A 21,612-nucleotide genomic window follows, 5' to 3' on the forward strand; every position below is an offset into this window, starting at 1 on the left:
AATGAGAGAATGAGGGCGAGAGAGATGGAGAGAGGGAGAGGAGGGTGGACAAGGGGTCAGTGCTACAATAAGGAGGGAGAGCGAGAGAAAGGTGGAGGACTGGTGAGAGGCTCTGAAAAGGCTGCAGCTGCCGATACTAAACCACCGAGTGGAAGAGAGGAGGAGCAGGAGGAGGAGGAGGTCAGATGAAGAGGATGGAGAGAGTGGGAGGGAGGTGATGGGGGCACATAGACACATGTATGGAGAGAAAGAGAGAAGATGGAAATCGAGTCATGCCAGAGAAAACGAGAGAAAGTATATCTGGTTGTCTAAATTGATACAGGGAGAGAAAAAGAAAACGGTATCGATGCCTTCGTCCGTCTCGTTCTTCCTCTCTTTGTTAAAGTTACTCCTGCTTTCAATTACATCCGTAAATCTCTTTCTTCGCCTCTCCTCCTCTCCTTAAAGAATAAATAATAAATTAAATACATCCACAGGTTCAGCATCATTTTGAAAACTCTAAAACGACACTCAGAAGATGAGATTTTTTTTTATCAGAGCAACACACATGATCCTTGTATGTCTAGTTTATGTCTTTTCTTTAAAGTGAAATCCTTAAGAACAGAGAATTTAAAACACAACCAATGAGGGTTTCCAAATAGATTTTGTCCAGATGTTAAATTAATTCAGCAGAAGATTTCAAGCTAAATATGAGCAAATAGGGTGAGTCAAACCTCCAGTTGTAGATGAAACTGGAAATCTGCAAAGATTGGGGTGAAATAGATTGTGAGCATCTGAATGTTTGTCTCTTATTTGACTGCCCAAAATGTTGCTCTTTCTTTCAAATCATTCCTTTATTCATCACTGATGCTTTGTTGAAGTTTACAACGCTTCCTTTGACCTTCAGTGAAGCTTCACATGTAAACATTTGAATCTACTTTGATAAAAATTGACTAAAAACACTCAAAATCGGTGAAGGCTGTAGATGATCCTGACTTAGTTTTTTTTTGATGATTTGTCCACAGCAATTCATGATGAGAGGTTTTCAAACTTAGTGACAAGGATGAAAAACTGAGAAAAGCTTGCTGAATCTCAGATTTTCAGAGCAAAGGACCATCGGAGCAGTGATTCAGATGACTTGAGAGACTTATGATGGAGGAATTTTGGTTTTAGGCTGCACAATTGTTAAGCTAAGTGCAAGAATTAAATGTGATTGTTGAAGTGCCTCTTAAGAGTAATTTTATGTGCCTGTTAATTGGGTGTCATTTTAAGTTTCTAGGTGCTACAGATTGTGCAGCACAACAACGGCAAAGAAAGAAAAGAGGAATATAACCAAAATATTTTTTTTATTCCAAATGATGTGGACTGAAAAAGGAATTATTAATGATAAATAATGATGATTGAACAAACTTGTGGTAGCTAATCAGCTGTCGGTAATTTCTTTGGTATTACTATTTACATTCAAATGATCAAATTTATTGTTAGTTTAAAACTATCAATGTGAGAAAAACAAACATCTCTTTTAAGCCAAGATATTTCCTCCTCTTTAACCGAGGGCTGAATGCGTCTTTGTCCTTTCACATTTTCAAACTCTGAGGACAAAACTAGCAGATAGAAACGCGGATCAATTAAACCATGGATAACAAGTTATGATAAAGATGGAGATGACTGCACGGTGACTTTAAAAAACGAATATTGGCCCAAGAAATGGTTTTGAAATCAAATGAAAGCTGTTGATTTCTTTCCAAGCATTCCCCAAAGATTCAAAGTTAATTTGGCTGCAGTTCTTTTTTCTGGATCTGAGTGCTGGCTCTATGAGAGTTTTCCAATCGGTAACTGGCAAATCTGTTCCGTTATTTAAGATAAGATGAGGAGAACTTTTATTTAGTTTTTACATCTCGTCCAGTTTATTGGGGATGGATCTTATATTCCCAGTGATGACTGAGGGGAGGACGGGTTTGAAGCGTCTCCTCTTGTTGAGGTACTTTGCCCTGGCATGCCTTCCTCTTTTCCTTTTCCTGAGCTCGCAGGGAACATCAGGTCTGGCAGTGCTACATAGGGCTAAGAGCTGATCACAGGTGTGAAGAGTTGAGTCTCTGCTGCATGAGGAGTCTGCGATCACAGATGAGAACAGCAGAGTAAAATACAGAAGAAAAACCAGAGAGAACTCAACTCCTGTTTCATCCATCTTGTGTCAGTTGAGTGAGAAAGTTTAGTAGTCAAATTCATAGACTGTATAAAACATGGACGTAGTCTCAGTGACATCACTCATTGGCTTCTGAAGAGGCGCCATATTAGAAATGTTTACCCTACCAACTTAGTAAGATCAGTTTCTTTTTTAAATCACCCCCGTACGGTTTTTACCAATTAAGAAATTTGAAATGATTCCAAATTTGTGTTTTGTGAACATGTTAATTTCTGCTGTTAAACGTTTTAATATTGGACATGATGAGGATTCCTCTGCCTTTGCAGCCAGCCCCAAGTGGCCACTTAAAGAACTGCAGTTTCCTGCTCTTCTGCATTGGCTTCATTTTTTGACACCTAAGGTTTCCACTTGGTCAAGTCTTTCAAAAGTTATAAAATATATTCTCCTGTCTTCAGTGTTTATTGTTTTGCTGTGAATTGTGAAGAAATCCATAAACTCATAATTTAAATGAACTTTCTAATAAGCCAAGTTTAAAAAAAGGTTTTCTAGTAATTGGCCTCTAAACGTTTCTTATAGAAGTTCTTCTTTTTTGTACATCTTCATGGTTATTTACAAGTTAATTCTGATCATAAAAAACATCTGGTGTTTACTGACAGTCTCTCAGTCCTTCAGGGTGGACCACTTGTGCATGAGGGTGTTTTCATTTTCCTCCTTCTATAAGTCACTGGATGGAAATAATAAGAAATGACAAAAAGAGATAATCCTGATTGTCTTCTGTGTGTCGTGGTTTGTTAGATATGGATGTTATCCTGCTGGAAAAAAAGAAACAGACTGTATCGAGATCACACACAGAAACTATAAGAAACAATGGCAGAGTCGAGGATAGAGATTTGAGGTCTTTAAAAGAAGCAGAGTACAGGAGGGGCAGTAAAGGACAGAGAGGTGGCTGTTTCAGGTCTGTGTTCAGAACTTTATGACCCATAAATCTCGACGGTGCTGGTGTGAATAGACTGAAGGTCTATAGCTCAAGAGTGTGAGGAAGTCATAGACGAGAGGTTCAGCTGTTATTGTTCCAGCTGTCTGTGGAGGGATTCTCTCACACATCGCCATGCAGGAGATACGATTACATGTGAGTCCCGAAGAGAGCAAAGTGTAAGCTCCTCTGAAGGTGACCTATGGGAGATATTTATCTCCTGCATGGGATGACTCATTATATGCAACAAACACTGTGAAGCTTCACTCTCTTTTCACATGATTGACAGCTGAACCAATTTGTCTTAATGCTTGGTCCCACCCACTCAACAGAAGAGACTAAACCCGAACCTGTTTCACTCAGGAGATATTCATTCTTTGTCTTTAAAACAAAAACAACAACTATCAATAACAGTAAACTGAAACTTATATTTCAATCAAGATATTACTCTCCTTTTATAGAGTAGATCTGTATCTGATCTGTATTTTAAATACTTTTGGAGCTAAGTCACTGAAATAAATCAGGCATTACAAATTTGGAATAGATCAAGTAGGAGTTACTGCCTTAATCCTTATATTTCCGTGTTGTTTTGTGTTGCACAATGCAATTTTTGATCAAAACAAACCATTTATCACACCAAATTAACACAACAACACAAAGTAACTGAAGGTGGCAGTAATTGAGACAAGCAACTGTCGTGTTTCTTAAAGGCACAGTATGCAGATTCCGCCACCAGGGGGCTCTCATTTAAAACAATAACAAAAGATGACGTCGAGAGGCTGGCGGGGGAATTATTCGAGTGATTCTCTCCACTAATCCACCCACAACCCCCGATAAAAATGAAGTCAAGACGACCGGGTGAAACCGACCTGAGAAAGAGATTGTGTTTACTGACAAACTAATGTATCCGAGTATAATTTACAGGACGTTTTTATCACAGCATCTGATTGACGTAACATTCGGTGTTTCCATGGCAACAGTAAACATATTGCATATCAACTATAAAATGAAGGGTTTCTCTGGCTTTGATAACTGTTGGAAATATTAGAAGTAATGTACATACTCAACAAAAAAACATGTATACTGTGTGACATAAGTTTAGTCCATTTTTGATTAATTTAGATATTTTAGTATAAAGATTCTACATATTAAAACTTTAAGGAACGAGTGTGATGTTGAAGCTGTTTCTGCTTGAAGTAAAGTCATCTACCGGAGGAATAATAACTGTGTTGTACCAATTTGTCTCATTTACACTTTTCACACAAAGAAACAGGCGGGTATAAAGTGCTGCTTCTCCTTTAATCTATGAGAGGATTTAAAAAACACTAAATGAAACTCTAAAGTGTTGGAGGCACTGGCATAATAGAGAACAAATTATTTTAGGTAGACATTTAGATTTAGGCCTCACTTTCTTTTTAAAATAATAAAATGTGGAGCCGTGTAGCTTAATGACTCCTTTAATTACATGTAGTGAAATCCCTTCCCAGGGCCGCTGTGTCTAAGAGGATTAGCGTGATGCTAACGCTGTCACTGAAACGGTCTCAGAGGACTAACTGTCGCTTCTGTCCGACCTGTTGTTGTAGAAACATCGTCTCCCTCTCTCACGCTCGCTCCTTTCTCCTCTTTGCTGCGTCCCATTATAGTTTCATTTCATGCCCTCTCTTGCTTTTTCTTCCACTTTGCTTTAATGCTTTCACATGTGTCACTTTTTGTTTCCGTCTCAGGGTCCTTACTCGTCCTCGGCCTCCCGCTTTCCCACCCCCCTCTCTCTCTCCCTCTTCTCTTAAAAAGGTGATGTGCATTGTCAGATGCAGCAGCCATGAAAACTCCAATTTTACAGAGCAAGAACTCAGGAGCAGGAGTTACTGAGGGAGAAAAGGCACCACCATAACACACACACACACACACACACACACACACACACACACACACACACACACACACACACACACACACACACACACACACACACACACACACACACACACAGGTTACGACTCTTAAGGCCCCTCCTCTAACAACTCCAATCCTTACCTTCAGCCTTTTATTCAGGCCTTGACTGTAAAATGTTACTCTTAAACTGAAATACACTCATGAAAATAAAAAGGTTGAACAAGAGCACGACCTTTAAAGGCTTTGTTAGCTGATTTTGAACATTACATCCACTTCTTGCCGTGAAACATTTTGTGTGCCTTCAGTTGGATTTTTAGTTCACACATGTGCTCCTGAAAATTTCTAGAAAATGTCAGGCAGGCTGCCCCGGACATCTTTCTGAGTTCCTGGAAGCAAGAATCTGTTAGTTCTCTATCAGCAGCAATGTGATTCATAAAGTTAGCCTCAGGGCTACAATGTTTACTGTTGATGGAAAGACAATCAGAGGCTTTATTTCTTCCCCTCATTCATTGGCTGTTGTAGTCGTTTCATCATAGTTAAAACTAGACACTATATATAGGGAAAAAGGCGTCAACATCATGAATGCAGAGGATGTTCATTCAGATGTTTTATTCCAGCCAGAGTTTTGCTGCATTTGATCTCAGAAGTCGTAATTTCAGTGTTACCGGTTTGATACACCATCAGGAACACCCCCCTCCCCCCGAGCGACTCCGACTCAGAAACACAGGAGCAATATCAGCAGTCCGATTTGAAATCCAACATGGCTGCTACGTTCATCAACAGTAAAGTCTTCTTTCAGTGTAATGAAATCACTCACACTGAATGTAGCGTGCTACGTTCTATCTGTAGACATGTTGTCATGTTATTTTTGAGTGCAAACTATCACGTAGTGTGTTGTTAGCGTCTGGTATTAGCTAACAAAACAGAGCTACTCCTAGAGGGCGTCCACGTTGCTTGTCCGACTTGCAACTGGAACGCGCTTAACTCGGGGGTGATGTGACCCCCAGCTCCAAGATCCGAGGTTAATCGAATGCACCGTAAGAATGCAACATGGTGGCGCTGCAGCTGCTAGCACGCAATGCATCCTGGTACATGTAGGCAATGCAAGCGTGGATGTAGAGGGACTCATCTTAAGATGCGTGATGAATACAAATATGCACTAGTATATGTTAAAGTTGAATTAAATTAAGTTTCTGTCTAGGCTGATTAGACATCTATGTAGAAAGAGGTTGAATATTCTCCTCATTTCTTGTACATGAAATGGAAACTAATGTATCACTTTGTTGTAGAACCAGTCTGTTTTGTGAGTCCTCCTCTCAGCCTCAGCCTCACCCTGCTCGTACACAGTGTGATATTTGAAGCCCGGTCTGGAGGGAAACATCTGTGTGTAGCTCACCTGTAGATGACCTGAGCGCCGACTGGAAATCTAAACAGAGAGTGAGAGCTGCTCCCCTCGTGTTGGATTCACACACGATACCTGTGTTTAATCAATTCAGGTTTAACAGTTCATCCAGTTTACGGTGAAGGTTGTAACAGCTCTGAGGGAGTCTCCTCATACCCTCATACTTCAGGTTCTTGTTTTTTTGCCCCCTTTACAAGGCCGACGATGTGCTGATTTTTAATACTTACAACGTAGTTCAGTTGTGAGATAGATTTTGTATTCCTGAAGAGTAGTTAAGGGTGGTCAGAGTGTCCTGAGGAATAGATAGTTAAAGCATCAAAACAGAGCATTAACACAAGTTTATCTTGGACTCAAGTGCTGCACACATGTAGCTGCCTCCACAGAAATATTAACTACGAAGTAAGAAAAGTAAACCACCATGCACATCTAAACAAGGACACAGATACCCCGACAGCATATTCCATATATCTGATATTGAATAAGATCGACATACACACCATGACGTAGTTGCACATTCCCTACAGCATCAATAACATTATTTAGCATTTTGATTGAAGTGAACTCAAACAAGTTTTAAAACGTTTCAGTTTGCATTTGGAGACTCTGCATGGTCTGCCAGGTGGCACCACATTCCCTTTTATACATCCAAACACTGGCTGCAGAACTCTGAATAAGTAGAGGAAAAACAACCATATACAATTTTTCAAAAACTGTGCAGTAATCATGCTGGATTGCTTTGAGTTCAAACTTTTCCTTTCAGTCAGAAAGTGTGACTTTCAATGACTGCATGGGACTGAAGTCAGTGAGGCTGCAGAGGATGGTTAAGCATTGAAGACACAGGACTTTGACCCTCGAGGCTGCAGGTCTGCATCCTGTCAGTCATCCAGAATCATTTTCAGTAAAGGGAGCTATAGATAAATAATTATTGCAACAATAATTGACTTAAGGATAATGTTGTGAACAGGCAGGAGTTCAAGCATCTTGTCAACTTGATTTGTGAGAAAAGGAAGTTATCTTTGTAATTTTCATTGATACTTGAATCAAATAACCCACGGACTGTTTATGATTCAGAACAAGTCGACTCTTTCACCAACATTTTGTATTTGTTTTGCACAGGAATTGAACCTTAGAGCGGTTTCACACTGGTTTGGTTAAAATGAACTCGAGTCAGTCTGCCATGTTGGTGCGATTCTTTTGCGCTGGTGTGAAAGCTGCCAATCGAACACCCTGGTGCCGACCAAACAACCGTACTGAGATCTTTTTAAAGGTTGGCCTGGGTGCGCTGGCAGCGTGGTGGTTAGTGCCATAGTCCTCCAGGCGGACGGGTTGGTTTGTAGTAAGAACATGAACCGACCTCGATCTGACCTAACTGCAGGAAGCAACCACAATGCGCCCTCCCTATTCATCACTGCAGAACACGTGTTTAAAAAAAACCCACAGGCATAGCTGACGGATCTTTGGAAACAGTTTGGGTGGATGAGCAGGTCATGGTTCAGGAGGATCAACATGCGCCTTCTCCTGAACTGTCTCGCCTTCAGCGACTCAAGTGCATCTACATATTATTTTTGAGCTGCAGTTGCACCTCATTGTTTGCCTGCTGTTATAAATGCAAGCAATATGAAAAACAATGGGAGACAACATCAATCCATGTATTTGTTCTCCGATTTTGAAATTGTAAAGAGTCTTTGTGAGCAGCCACAGCCGGGCAGGAGTCAAATAGTCTTTGTTTACTTCCCAATTAGAGAGCAATTTCCTCGCGCATCACATTGTCCCTTTTTAAACACAGACCAGACTTAATTTAACAAATGGGTTCATGATTCAGACCAGAGCAAATGAACTGGAGGCGTAAAAACTCCTTTAGTCCTCTGGAAGAAAGGACCAGCACCAAAACTGTATTTTTACATTCTTTAAAACTCCATCACCCTATTGAAACAGCTTATGGAAACACTTATTTATAGACCAGACTCTAGAAATAACTTTTGACTGAGAAGCTTGATACAGGCAGCATTTATGCCAATGCAATTTCTTCTAAAGGGCACGAGGTTACTGAAGTCCCCTGTGGAGTCACTTTAGTATGGCACAAAACATGATATAGCTTGCTATGTTTAGTGCCCCTAGTTTGTAAAGAAAATGTATTTGACGTTTTTTTTTCAGATCTAGAGCATTAAGACTCTGAGTGATGTTTTCTGGTTAGAGTTTTCTTAATCAGTGAAAATCCATCCAGATTGTTAGACGTAGCTATAAAAACAACTCAGGAGAATGTATCTTCTGTCTGTACATTGCGCTCGCCTGATTACAACATATTTATTGAGCATATTGATATTTGTCAATCCAGCTTGTGTTTATTTATCTGCTCTCTGTGGAAAAAATCCACAGAAAAGCCCTGTGTGCTGTTTCTTTTCCTCGTTATTTTCATAGTCTAATGGAGACCCGCTCGTGTTGTTAGAAATAACATCGTTACAGACTTTTGTGACTCACTGCTGCAGCAGTTTTATTTGCATTACAAATCTGTCCTCTTGCACAGGTGTTTAACCTCCTGAAACCGTAAACAGACAGACGGCTCGCTCGCTAATCTGGCTCTGGCTGAAAACATCTGCAGTTAAATAACACAGGCCTGCTCAGTGCTGCTATGCAATACTAATCCTGTCCCAGCGGAGCTATCCCACCGACAAAAAAAAATCTCTGTTTTTTTTTTGTTTTTTTTTATCCTGTCCCTGCTGTGGGTCACTGAGCAGAGAGGGGGCACTCTCCACCCCCGCGCCCCACAGAGGCAGCCTGTGGCCGGGCACAGAGACCTGCCTCGCTCCCCTCTCCTCACCGGGAGTCTGGAGGTGGAATGAGTTTTCACACTTCACGAATCGCAAGTCCTAACTCGTCTCCTGACCTCGTACACTTTGTCGATGAAGCTTTTACTTTCTCCAACATCTATTGTCTCTTCTTTCTCTCTTTGTAATCACTCCTTTGCCCTCTTTTTTTTCTGTTTTCCCTTCGTCCTTCGCTCTCTCTGCCTTGACTGGCCCTCTCCTTTCAGTTCTTTCTTCACCTCGTTTAAACTCCTCGGATCTCTGTTGTTGCTCCTGAAACTTTTAATTGACTCAGCGTGTCACCTCCTGTTCTCTCTGTATCCTCTTCTCTTCTTTCTGTGTTCAGATTTCTATCAGAAGCGACATTTCATACCCTGAGCTGAGCTTCTATTGGCTTTCTTATCTTGTCTTCTTCTACATCTTTTGACATCCTTTTTTAAATGAACATAACATTTTAACTTTAAGTGGTATCTCACTCTGTAACTTTTATACATTTGTGTATTTCTACTTTTCTATTTTCTTCTCTTTCAAGGCATTCATCATCGATTCTACATGTTTAACCTTTGCTGCTGCTTTGCATTACTCTCTGGAGTAATGACTTGACTTGATACTCCAAAGACTGTACATCAAAGTTGTATCGTGCTAAAATTAAAATCGAATCAAAACGCATCGTTGTTGCTTTTGTAGTCGACCAAAGAGTCCGGGAATCGAGCGTCCCTCTCTGAGACGACATCAGAGTAGAGAGAAAAAGAACAAAAGCCTGGAAACAGTGACAGGAGAAATGTATAACTTTTGACATGCAGGAGAAAAAGAAAGCGATAAAATCAGTGATGCAGAGAGAGAATGAGAGCTGTGCAGGAGCAGAGAGAGAGAGAGAGAGAGAGAGAGCGATGGACGTATAGACACACAGAGTCATAGTGAGGCTTGTAATCGCTATGCCTTTGACAAATAACCTCTTCCCTCTACGACAGCTCACCTCACTGCTCCACCGAGATGTCAATTTGCCGAGCACACATCAGCCCATCTCTCTGATGGAAAACTCTGTGTGTGAGAAAACTACGCACTCACACTCTCACATTCTGTAAAATCCTCTCTGAGGGTTCAAACATTTGCTGCTAAAACATTTGTCCCGCCTCACACACACACACAGTAGCTCCAGAGAAGAACCATTTGAACCACCACTGAGACTTTTGTTTTCTCCTCTTTTCTTCTTCCTTAAATTTGACGTCAGATCATCTTATGCTATATGCTTCTTCACTTGACAAGTCAAGCACACAGAAAAGTCCCTGTGGGAGGTAATTAAGCCGTGAGAAGGAGTTCTGGGCCATCTGAATTTATCACTGCTGAGTCTCTGCAGAGAAACCACCACACATCACATGAAGATAATCATCTTAGGTTTAGATAATGTTGATCCCAAAGGGAAAAACCGCCCGCATGACTGACGTTTAAAGAGGTGGGCTGATAAGCATTTGTTCTCGGACACCTCGAAGTGGAATAATGGCTTGGAAGATAAAGACAATCAAAGAAAAAAGAAACACCAAATTACAATTCAGAATGATGCAGTTTCTGTTTTTTTTAATGATGCATGATATCAAAAAGTGCTTAATCTCTTCAAAAATCAGATCTTCAATTATTTTTCATTAAAAGATGGTGTTAAAGTTGGTTGACACATACTGCAATAATGACACACTTTAAAGCACCGATCTCTATATCTACTGAATTAAATGATACTATATGATATGAGTATGATATACTTACTATATTATCAGACATTAAGGAAACATGTTATGTTGAAGTGCTGGCTTCTCTGATAACAATGCAGCAGCCAGTATGTCCTCCTTCTAACTTTAGAGTCTGGTCCTGCTGCTCTGGATTTGTTTGGACCAGAGAAGGAAGGCGGTTTGAAGGCACCCCCACACAGCTGTTTTGGATGCCCCTCGGTTTGCCAGACAAACGGCAAACCAACAGGTGTTGCAGCGATGGAAGTGGGCAAGAGAACTGGTTCAGATAGAAGTGATTGTACCCGATCTAAAAAGCCTCTGCATGTTTCTAATAAGCTCCACGAGCAGAAACTCAAACTAGGATCAATATTGGAGATGCTTTTGAAAAATGGAGAGAGGTTACAATGCAGAAAGGTTTCAAGACAGATGCAGGGCTGGCTTAACACTGAAGCTTCAGTTACATATTGCTCCTTTAAGACAGCACTGTTCATGGAGTAAAGAACTTAATGCTGGAAAAAAATTACAAAACAGTGTTCTGGTTGAAAAGTCAAGATAAGCCTTCTCACTGCATTTTGGATGATGTGTTTTGCTGAGCTGTGTGTCAGTAAGAAAGGGTTCTCTTTCCACTGGTTGGAAAGAGTGAACTTGTGCTTTGAAATGTGTGTTAGCCATGGTCAAATAGGGAGAAAAAGATCAGTTTTTCACAGTCAGATAACAGGGAACAAGCTGCGGAAAAGAAAGAGACATCTGCATGGATTTATACACAAAAAACAACCTTTGGGTATGAAGTCTAGGATTTAAACATTTAGTTTAAAGGTTTAGTCATCGGCCGCAGAGGGAGAAAACAACATACTTCTATGTGTGGAAGAATCTACAATAAAAAATGGATGTAATGTAACTGGCGTGAGTCACAGCCTGCAGGGTCGGTCGCTGTGACCGTCTGAGTGACATCAAACGGGGCCAGCGGCCGCCTCGAGCAAAGACTCAGGAGTCATCGGCTCGGCCGGACACTGACAGTGACAAGTGTTTTCTACCTGCCAACAAAAATCATGTGTGTGTTCACGCTCGAACACTCTCTCTGGTCCGTACACATGTCTCTGTTTAAGATGCTGTGAGGTGTGTCTTACATATAACACAGCGCAGCGACGTCCAACAAATCAACCTTTTGTTTGGCATTCAATATTTGTGTTTGTCTCCTCTTTCTGCTTCGTAAATTTCTCTCAGAATCCTTAAGTGTTAAAAATAGCTCCACAGGCTGTATTTTTAGGATTTTTCCTAAATCATCCGGTACATATCGACTCATAGGCTTCAGATGTTTCGTGAAATCAGCCCCTGATGTGTTGCATAAATCGCCTGCCGTCACTTGCCAGAAAAACTTGGCTCGCTCTGTAAATAGTCTCTTGTGTGATTTGTATCCAAGCTCTTCCTCCTGCACCGAGGAAGCCTTCGCTCATTATTCCACAGTCATTACTCAGGAAAGCTCTGACACGGCTGGCAGTTTAGATATTGATAACAGGAGCAGGTACAGTAATCACAGGAGCTGGGGTTATTATCTGCAGGAGACATTGATCTGCAGCATTCAAGAATCCGGAGTATGTTGTGGATAACGTCAATAAAACGTCCATGCACGATTAAAATGAGGATTTTTGTAGCAGAAGTATTCCAAAGTTGCTCTCAGGAATCGCATGCTTCTTTGGTTCTATCCTCTGATCAGACTAAAACACTCATTCAATTGTTTATTTTTGATTTTTGACCGCTGCGAGTAAAGACAGAGCTGTGTATTTACCACAAGCCCATGATATTACATATCACGATACAGAAGCCACATTTCGATACATATCGTGTTATACATTGATTTTGGATAATGACCATGCTACACAGAATTCACTACAACAGCTGTTCTTTACTGTTGAGAACAGCAGAGGCGTAAGGATCCCACAACTTAAAACATTCAAATCAGGTCCTCAGAGATTCTAGAAATAATTTACATTAAAATGTTTTAACCCCAGAGCTACGGCTATGGTGTTATTGTGAAATGCACCATCGGTCAATTGTCTTTCAAAACTGTCACGACAGCTTTGCAGCCATATCGATTCTGTAACATCCATACATGTGTTTACATGGAGCTCATGACGCTATATTGCAGGATCAGTTTTTTGAGCACAGTCCACTCTGTTTACATATTGACTATTTCTGGTAGACTTTTAGTCTGTCAAGAGTGTAAATCAATCCCACATATTTAATTATTGATCTGAACAAAAGACACAATAATCTGTTATATCCAAGTCCATGCAGGACAAAAGACAGTCAGGTAGTAAATGTACACACACACACACACACTCCCTCTCTCTCTCTTTCTGTATACGTTGGATTTTCAGCTGCTGTGGAGCGTGTGTGTGTCAGCAGAAAATAAAAGATGAGAGCGAGTCAGATCAGTGGTGAAGAGACGGAGGAGTGCAGTAGACCCTGAGAGCGACAGATAAAAGTATGCAAATCAATGAAGGGACCAAAGAGAGAGAGACAGAGACAGAGGTGGAGTGATGAGAGATGAAATCGCTGGTCAAAGAAAAATAGTTTTATTTCAAATGACGGCAAGGTTTCATTTTCTCTTCATAGTGCTCTTAGAGATACTGACAGGCTGCCACTTACACACAGAAACTGTCACCAAACGTGTGTGGTACACGGGTGGCTGCTGACGTGAGTGAAACATCTCGTTTACAATATTAATCATTTAAGTTCCTCAAAAAAAAAAAAAACAGAAAATCGGGAAGATTTCTGTAGTTTCTTCCAATCTATTTTTGTTACTGATACCAGTGCAAACATGCTTGGATACAAGCCACATGTTCAGCCAAGTTTGTCTCATTGAGAACAAGGTTTTCTGATTGCAGGCCTGTTTTTTTGGGGGGGGGCTGGCAGCGCGCACAACCTCAATTTCAGAGCGCGTTTCCCCAGGCATACATGTTCCTATTACGAAAATTGTGAACTCTGCTCTTCTGCTTCCCTTGGTGACCGTTGAGTCTGTTTTAAATTGCTCTGTATGTTTAGTATTTGCTAACCCCCCTCTCTCCCCCCCCCCAACTTTCAAAATAAAGCTTCTGTTAGATCCAACACAAATTTAGCACAGTCAGATTCTACCTGAGCTTTTGTTTTTGTCTAAATCCACTCAATTAAAATATATCTGAGAATTAAACATTTGGAAACTATTTTGTTGTGCGGCAGGTCTTTTTTACTTGATTACTATGAAGATTCAGACTTTCGCACACACCTGCAGACACACACCTGCACACACACACATACACGCACACGCATACACGCACACGCACACGCACACACATACACACACAGACAGGCCTGTCACTGTCACCAGGATTAATTTACAACAAAATCCATTAACAGGACGTATTTGGACAAATGACCTTTTCAAATTAATTCCAGCTTCTCGAGTTCAAGTAAAAAAAAAAATCCATGAACAATTAGAGCTGCTGCAGACTTGGGTGTGTGTGTGTGTGTGTGTGTGTGTGTGTGTGTGTGTGTGTGTGTGTGTGTGTGTGTGTGTGTGTGTGTGTGTGTGTGTGTGTGTGTGCGTGTGTGCGTGTGTGTGGGAGGGGGGGGGGGGTGGTCGAAAACAGACCACAGGTGACAGAAAACGTCCCCTTCTTATAAACTGTCTCTGGTCCCATCCAATGACAGACTGTGGTGATGTCTTCTGCCTGGTGCATTTTTACTATATTCTGATGCTGTAGTCATCAGATAACCGTTCTGATCCCTGACTCCTGAAATCTGCCAGTGAATTAGTCATTCAGTGCGAAGCGTTTGGATTGTTTTTGACACTACAGTGCGGTCCATTTAGAGTAAATGTGTGACACACTTTGAGACGCTCATTAAATGATCCAGTCTCTACAGGCTGTCCCCTCTTGTCTGATGGGATTTTGTGCCGGAGCGAATTTCTTTCTGCTGCACTGTAAGAGAGCTTCTTGTCTGTCAGCTGGAGTGATAAATCCTCCTGCCTGTGTCTCATTGAGATTTTTTATTATCGAAAAGTACCCTCAATGATCTCTGTGAGTGTGTGTAGTGTGTGTGTGTGTGTGTGTGTGTGTGTGTGTGTGTGTGTGTGTGTGTGTGTGTGTGTGTGTGTGTGTGTGTGTGTGTGTGTCTGTGGAGTCTTAGATAAAAGGTGTTTAGTATTACATGTGTAGCGATGGCACACAGATGCAGTCTTGTTAATGATGCCTGAACACTCATCCAGAAATCCTGACGCGGTGTGCATCTGTGTGTGTGTGTGTGTGTGTGTGTGTGTGTGTTTAGCATTTAGCCTTGAAGGTTTGCATAAATGCAGCCATTACTAAGCCAGGAAAACAGCATATGGACAGGAGGAGGAGGAGGAGGCGAGAACTTTCTCTCTCCTCATCCACTCCCCCTCACTGCTCTTACACGTATCCATTCTCTTGCTCTCCTTACTTTCTGTTTTGTCCTACGAGGAAGGCGGAGAATGAATAACAGCAGGGCTGGGAAATGGAGACGTGATGCTCTTTATGCAAATCAAACACCAGCGTTGCCATCCGTTTCCTTCAGAGCACCCAGAGGACAGAAAAGCAGCCAAAAAGCAGTGCGAGGAAAAAACAGCGGGGAGAAGTTGAAGCCAGGTCAACTTTGTGCAAATATTTAGTAGAACAACAAAGCCAGGTTTTTGTGAAGGCCTATCACTGATCAGTATTCATCCTGGCGGAGCCCAGTGCGGTGTTGGGTTACGGTTCTCACCAGCCTTGACCGGCTTGTTCACCGCTGAAGAATTTACATTGTGGTTAACATCCAAACCCACAGTCGCTCTGTGAACGCTGTGAGCTTTTCTTCTTCTCTGATGTTTAAAATGAATCAAATATCTGAAGCTGTGGCAGATTCAAGGACGTCTGGATTGTAAAAGTATTCATCAGCAGGATAATTAAAGGCTTTCTCATAGAATTTCTTCATCTTACCTGAACTTGACTGAAGACTAACTTGATACCAAACACCTGCTGGTGGCTGTTTGCTGCACCGTGCCTCGGTGAAGAGAATTCAAATTGAATTGGTAACAAAAGCATCAAAGATATGTAGTCAGTAATATCACATTATGCACTTTTAGAAAAACAACCCCAAAAAATAGGAAATGGTGAAAGAATTGAGCCTCCAAACTCTAAAAGGTTTGCTGGTTGAAATGTTGTTATATCGCTCTAAGAGCTTTCACTGAATTAATTCTGTTGTCAAGGTTTGGTCTTCAGGATGTGGATGAAGAGACTTTATATAAAATGCAAGTGCAAGGGGAATGCAAGTTTTAAAGAAAATCAGCGAATGTTTTGCAGGGGAAAACACAATGTTTGTTGCAGGATATACAAAAAAAATGTAACACTTGAGTCTATGGAAATCAAAGTCTGACATGAAACCCGTTTCCAAAAAAATCCAAAATTTACCATTTTTGCATTTTTTGATTTTCTTTGTGGGCTCTTAAAGAGGGCCTAAAAGCTCTTCAGTTTCATTGTAAAAATGGTGCAGCAACCCTGGCTTACTGCTGCGATCTAAAGAATCGGTTTTCTGAGGAATACGTTGCAGAAATCAAAACCATGCAGCAATGACATTAAAGCATCCTCAACATACATTGAACTCCCTGTGCCCTCTCTATCACTTTTTATTCCACTGCATCCATCTGGTCCATTTTGTTCAGGGACATATCTCTGTACTTTGTATTAAATTTCATTTCCACTCCCTTCATTAAAAGTAAAGTTGTGCCGTTGATCTTCCTCTGAGTCTTCCGTCTGTCCTCCTGCAGCCTCAGGGCCGATAGATTTAGAGAAGCAGTCAGACTCTGAGAGTCGACTCGTCGGCATCGTCTCAACAGGTTGAACTGCTGCAGGCATCAGAGTTAGAGTTCTGCCAATTACTGCATCACAGGGATTCATATCGACTCTGATGAACCAACAAGTCTGTGGTGGTCTGGCTCTGTTTTCAGTCTCTCTGCAGAGGAAGCACTGATAGTTATGTTACAGTTGAAACGCTGCATTTAATTGGTTTATGAAAAGTGCAATATGATGAATTTCCTCTCGTAAACAATGCAAATGTCTGTTCATGAATTTAACGGCTACTAAGTGAAAAAAAAGGGGACAAAACCTCCCCCATCCTCTGCCAATGACAGCTCTTCAGCACCACAACAAACAACAACACAAGTCCTCTAAACAACACAAAGTTCTGGTGTTTAAAAGTGCAAACCTGGCACGGGGAGCTGCAGGCTGAGCTTGGCCGCAGAAGAAGTGGCTCCTGTCTGTGTTTCATTTGCATCCTTTTCAAATCAAACCATTTTCTATTAACTGTATTCTTCTCCCACCATCCCGAACAAGATTAGTGGTTTAGAAAGAGGATGGATATTCTTTTGTAACAAATGGAAGCCAAGATTTTAGTTTATTAAAATCCAATGAAACCCAAAACCGTCTCTAAATCTCTATTCCACTAAAATTCTGTTAAACCCATGAAAACGGACCTCCTGCCTGCTGCAGAATGTTTCTTTAATCCTGTTTAAATTGATCTAAAACAAAAATAAAAAATAGCAAAGCTTCCGTAACTTAATTTAGGGATATGAAGCATTTAAAGATGTTCTGAGAAATTGCATCACAATAAGCAAAAACAACAACGTGGGAACTGTATTTGTATGGCAGGAGAAACTATAAACAGCTTTGCATTCTGCTTGTGAAGAAGAGAATTTCTCCAAAAACTAAAAATGTGCAGGGCGATGGTTTTGTGTATTTATTTATCAAAATGTGATTTCATACATGTAAAGTTGTGCATGCTTCCTTTTAATGTATGACACAGCTTTGATGTTTTTTGCAGTGATTTTAGTTTATTGCCATGAAGCATTTTTTTTTTTTTTTTTTTATTTTTTTACAGAGTCTCAGGATGAGAAAAATTCTAGTAAATTACAACAATAATCAAAAATACCAATATAGGTGCTTGCAGACTCGTTTAGCGAGAGTTAAGGGCAAAAACACAACTGAGACATTGCTTGCCATTTCTATTTCACTTTTCAGTCACTTGTTAATCCACAGTGAAAAGTCAAAGTGAAAAACAAATCTTTTTACAATAGAAGTGCACCTTTTAATAATATCTAAAAAACCATCCCTCTGACCGTGCCTCTCTTCTGTTTTCCTACAGAGCAACCATCCAATCACCACGGCCCCACCCTGCCTCCGGTACCTCCCCCTCACCGCCAGCAGCCCTCCATTACAGCTCTCAACCAATCCCTGGGCACCACACACCACGCTGGCCAATCCCTGAATTCACGGCAGCTCACCCCTCCCATTGGAAACCCGGCCCCCGTGGCCGGCCAATCACCAGCCGAGCTGCAGACCACGCCCCCCGAGAGCGTCCCGCTGCAAGACAGCTGGGTGCTGGGTAGCAATGTGCCTCTGGAAACAAGGTAAACTTTCTCTATCTGACTTCCTGTCCACATTAGGACAGGGGTAATTCCAAATATCGTAACTAGGACCCTTGCTTTACATATTTTGGAGTCTAAATGACAAATAGGTAGCAAAAGTCGCAAAATGCTCCAGTGTATTTGGGATACAGGCTGTAATGACTGCAACAAAATCCAAAACCTAAGATCTTGTCCACTCGTTGTTGTTACTCTGAATATGTCCAATTACACGTAGCATTGATATTAAGAAAAAAACGCCCTCATCTGATGCTTTGGCTTTGTCTGCAGCGACCTCTTTACCTCATGTCCCCATCTCTCCTGACATGGCTGTTGTAGTTTTAAAAGCTTAACAAATGGTTGGTCTATTACTGTAGAAGAATATCATGATAACATGATTTATGGCTTTGATTTAAGTGATAGAAGGAATCTGAATGATTTTTACTGTTATGTGTTGAAACTGGTCGTCGTGGTATCTCAGTGTGTGATGTATTATGAACACCGTGAGGAGTGATGCAGAATTAAAATTGAAGCAGCATCACCTCCTCATCGTCAGAGGAACCTCCCAAACTTCCAGAGCAGCTATCTCTCTCTCTCTCTCTCTCTCTCTCTCTCTCTCTCTCTCCTCAGCAGAGCCGTGTTTAATTAAAGGGAAGAGAAAATGCTGTTTACTCCATTATTTATTCACAAGAGATCTCAGCTGGATAAAAGATTTAAAGGAAGGGGAATTGATTTGAACTCGACTCTGTGAGGAAGTGAGACGCACTGACACCACAAAGGGTTTGGGATTTGTGAGGGAATTCTGGAGAAGAAAAAAATATAGGAATATTACGCCACAACTACTTCTGCAGAATATCATTCGATGAAGAATAAATCCTTACATTTTCCAGAATAAAGGCTCCCTGTGGTTCTCCATGACAGTCTTACTGAAACTGCAGAAAGAGCTTGAATGTGTCTGTTTTTTAAGCCAAGCGGGCGCACATGGACACAAAACATTTATCAGTGTGCAGAGATGTGTTTAGAAGCTGCAGACAGGGGGGCTGGCCGGGGTCTGTCACACACACTCATTCATATTCATGATATTTAAACGCACAAAACCAAACACAACAGTCGCAGTCTTGTAAGGGTTTATGTACCGAAACGTTACCCTTAAGGTTATTAAAAAAAACATCTTTATTTAGACTGAAATGAATAAATTCAGGCCTTTAATAGAGATATCAGTGTGATAATAAAAAGGGTATCCAAAGAACATACTTAATAGAGCTCAACAGTGACTGGCCACTTTTTCGGCAGCTCTGGTTTCAGAAGTAAATTACCCTGTTCAAATCCGCCATTTACATTTTACAAAATCTTTATATGGAGAGATTGAAGCCTGTTACCAAGACAACCAGTCACCACAATACTCGTGATTATAAAACATTTGATTCGGTGCATAAATGGCATTTAAAAACAGAGAAAAGGGGAAAGGTGCAAGACCGTGTAGATATTTTTTTTCCAGAGTCAAGGAACTACCCATCCCACAATCCATTGTGAATGATTCCTCTTCCTCTTAAATTGAACTTTAGTTGTTTTGATCAAGTTTATACCGTTAATACAAGTGTTGTAATATGTTTTAGTCTGTGTTGTGTTAATACATAAATTTCACTCACTGCGGCATAAACAGATTAATAGTACATTTTGTGTTAGCTTACTGACTAGCTAGCCTGCTAGCATCATCATCCGATCGCATATGGCAACCAGGTACAGGAAACATTTCTATGGTGACAGCAAGCTCAACCATTAAGAGATGTCTCTGTGGGGCGCAGTGGTTAGTGTGTGTGCCCCATGTATGGAGGCTATAGTCCTCAAAGCGGGCGGCCCGGGTTCGAATCTAGCCTGTGGCTCCTTTCCTGCATGTCATTCCCCACTCTCTCTCTCTCCCTGATTTCCAGCTCTATCTACTGTCCTATCTCTACATTGAAGGCAAAAAAGCCCAAAAATAAATGTTTAAAACATTTTTTTTAAAAAGAGAGATGTCTCTGTGACACTCTGTGATATCATACATTACGAACTTGTGTCTTACACGAGCATAAACCATCGTTTCACACTCGCTTGTAGTGAGTCTACCTTGGATGGTTATGACATCAGCTAATAATCAGATCCGCTATGGAGAAAATGAATGGGATACATACTTCAAGAACGCCACTAGTATATAATATATCCTAAAGGGCTCAACTGTCGAGCCCTTTAGGATATATTATATTTAGTTTCTTTGACTCGGCAACCAATTTTTTCCAATCTGTTTAGAGATCAAATACCAGAATTAGATTAGTTTCAATTACAAGAAATGTGTTTATGTGCAAAACAGTTCATTTTTAATTAATATCTATATGTACAAAAAAGGTTGATGTTCAAACATTTAAATTCCAAGTAGACTTTTCTGAATGTTTGCTCATTTTCGGATCATTTTGAGCAAACTGTTGATCCACATTTTCATTCAGTTTGTTCCTTTTTTATTGACTTGAGCCTTGAATACTTTTCCTCAGAACAATTTCCCTTTTATGTCTTTGTTGGGAAAAAAATACAACCGTGCAGTTCTTCTGATAATATGAAAATCAGTCCAGCAGAGTGTAACATCACACTGCTGACTGTGCATAGACCTGTTGCCCACAGGATATCCACACACACTCCTACACACAAGCACACACACACTAATTATGGGACTGACTCCGACCTTGACCTTGTGTTCACCAGGCGGTTTATTGCTCACGCTCTTTCACTGCTTCCTCCTCATTCTGTCCTGCTCGTTAATGTTTTTCACCCGGAGAGAAGAGAGAGAGACGGAGTGAGAGCTGGAGAAATGTTCTTCTTTGTAACTCCCAACGTTTGGCTTTGTGTGTATGTGTGTGTCTGTGTTTCTCTGGGAGGATTTGTGGACTTTAAGGACGGCCAAACCAGAACCCTGCTGTAGTTTTATGTTCTTATAAAAGCCGACACACTGACACACACAGACACACAATTTATGAGGCTAACTTCAACCTTGACCTTTAATTCCACGGACAATTTGTAGTCGACTCTTTCTTTCTTTTCTCTCTTTTGTTTCGTACCCTGGGAGAAAAGAGGGGATGCTGATGGATTGATAGAGAGGGGAAATGTCTGCCTCGAGGATCTTTACAACCTGCAGCTCTTTGCCTGCGTGTGTGTGTGTGTGTGTGTGTGTGTGTGTGTGTGTGTGTGTGTGTGTGTGTGTGTGTGTGAGTGTGAGTGGGAGAATGTTTGGACC

General features: G+C 41.0%; 1 protein-coding gene across 5 annotated transcripts in view; it reads left to right on the forward strand.

Annotated features, from left to right (window-relative positions):
• Window positions 1–21,612, forward strand: part of LOC109986898 (teneurin-3) — a 319,906-nt gene that overhangs the window by 179,905 nt on the left and 118,389 nt on the right. For all 5 annotated transcript variants that reach the window (XM_065954775.1, XM_065954777.1, XM_065954784.1 and 2 more), the window contains one exon: window positions 18,092–18,356. In XM_065954775.1, the coding sequence (XP_065810847.1) occupies window positions 18,092–18,356 (265 nt within the window). The remainder of the gene's footprint in view (window positions 1–18,091; window positions 18,357–21,612) is intronic.

Source organism: Labrus bergylta, chromosome 1, assembly GCF_963930695.1.
Source record: "Labrus bergylta chromosome 1, fLabBer1.1, whole genome shotgun sequence".
Lineage (NCBI taxonomy): Eukaryota > Metazoa > Chordata > Actinopteri > Labriformes > Labridae > Labrus > Labrus bergylta.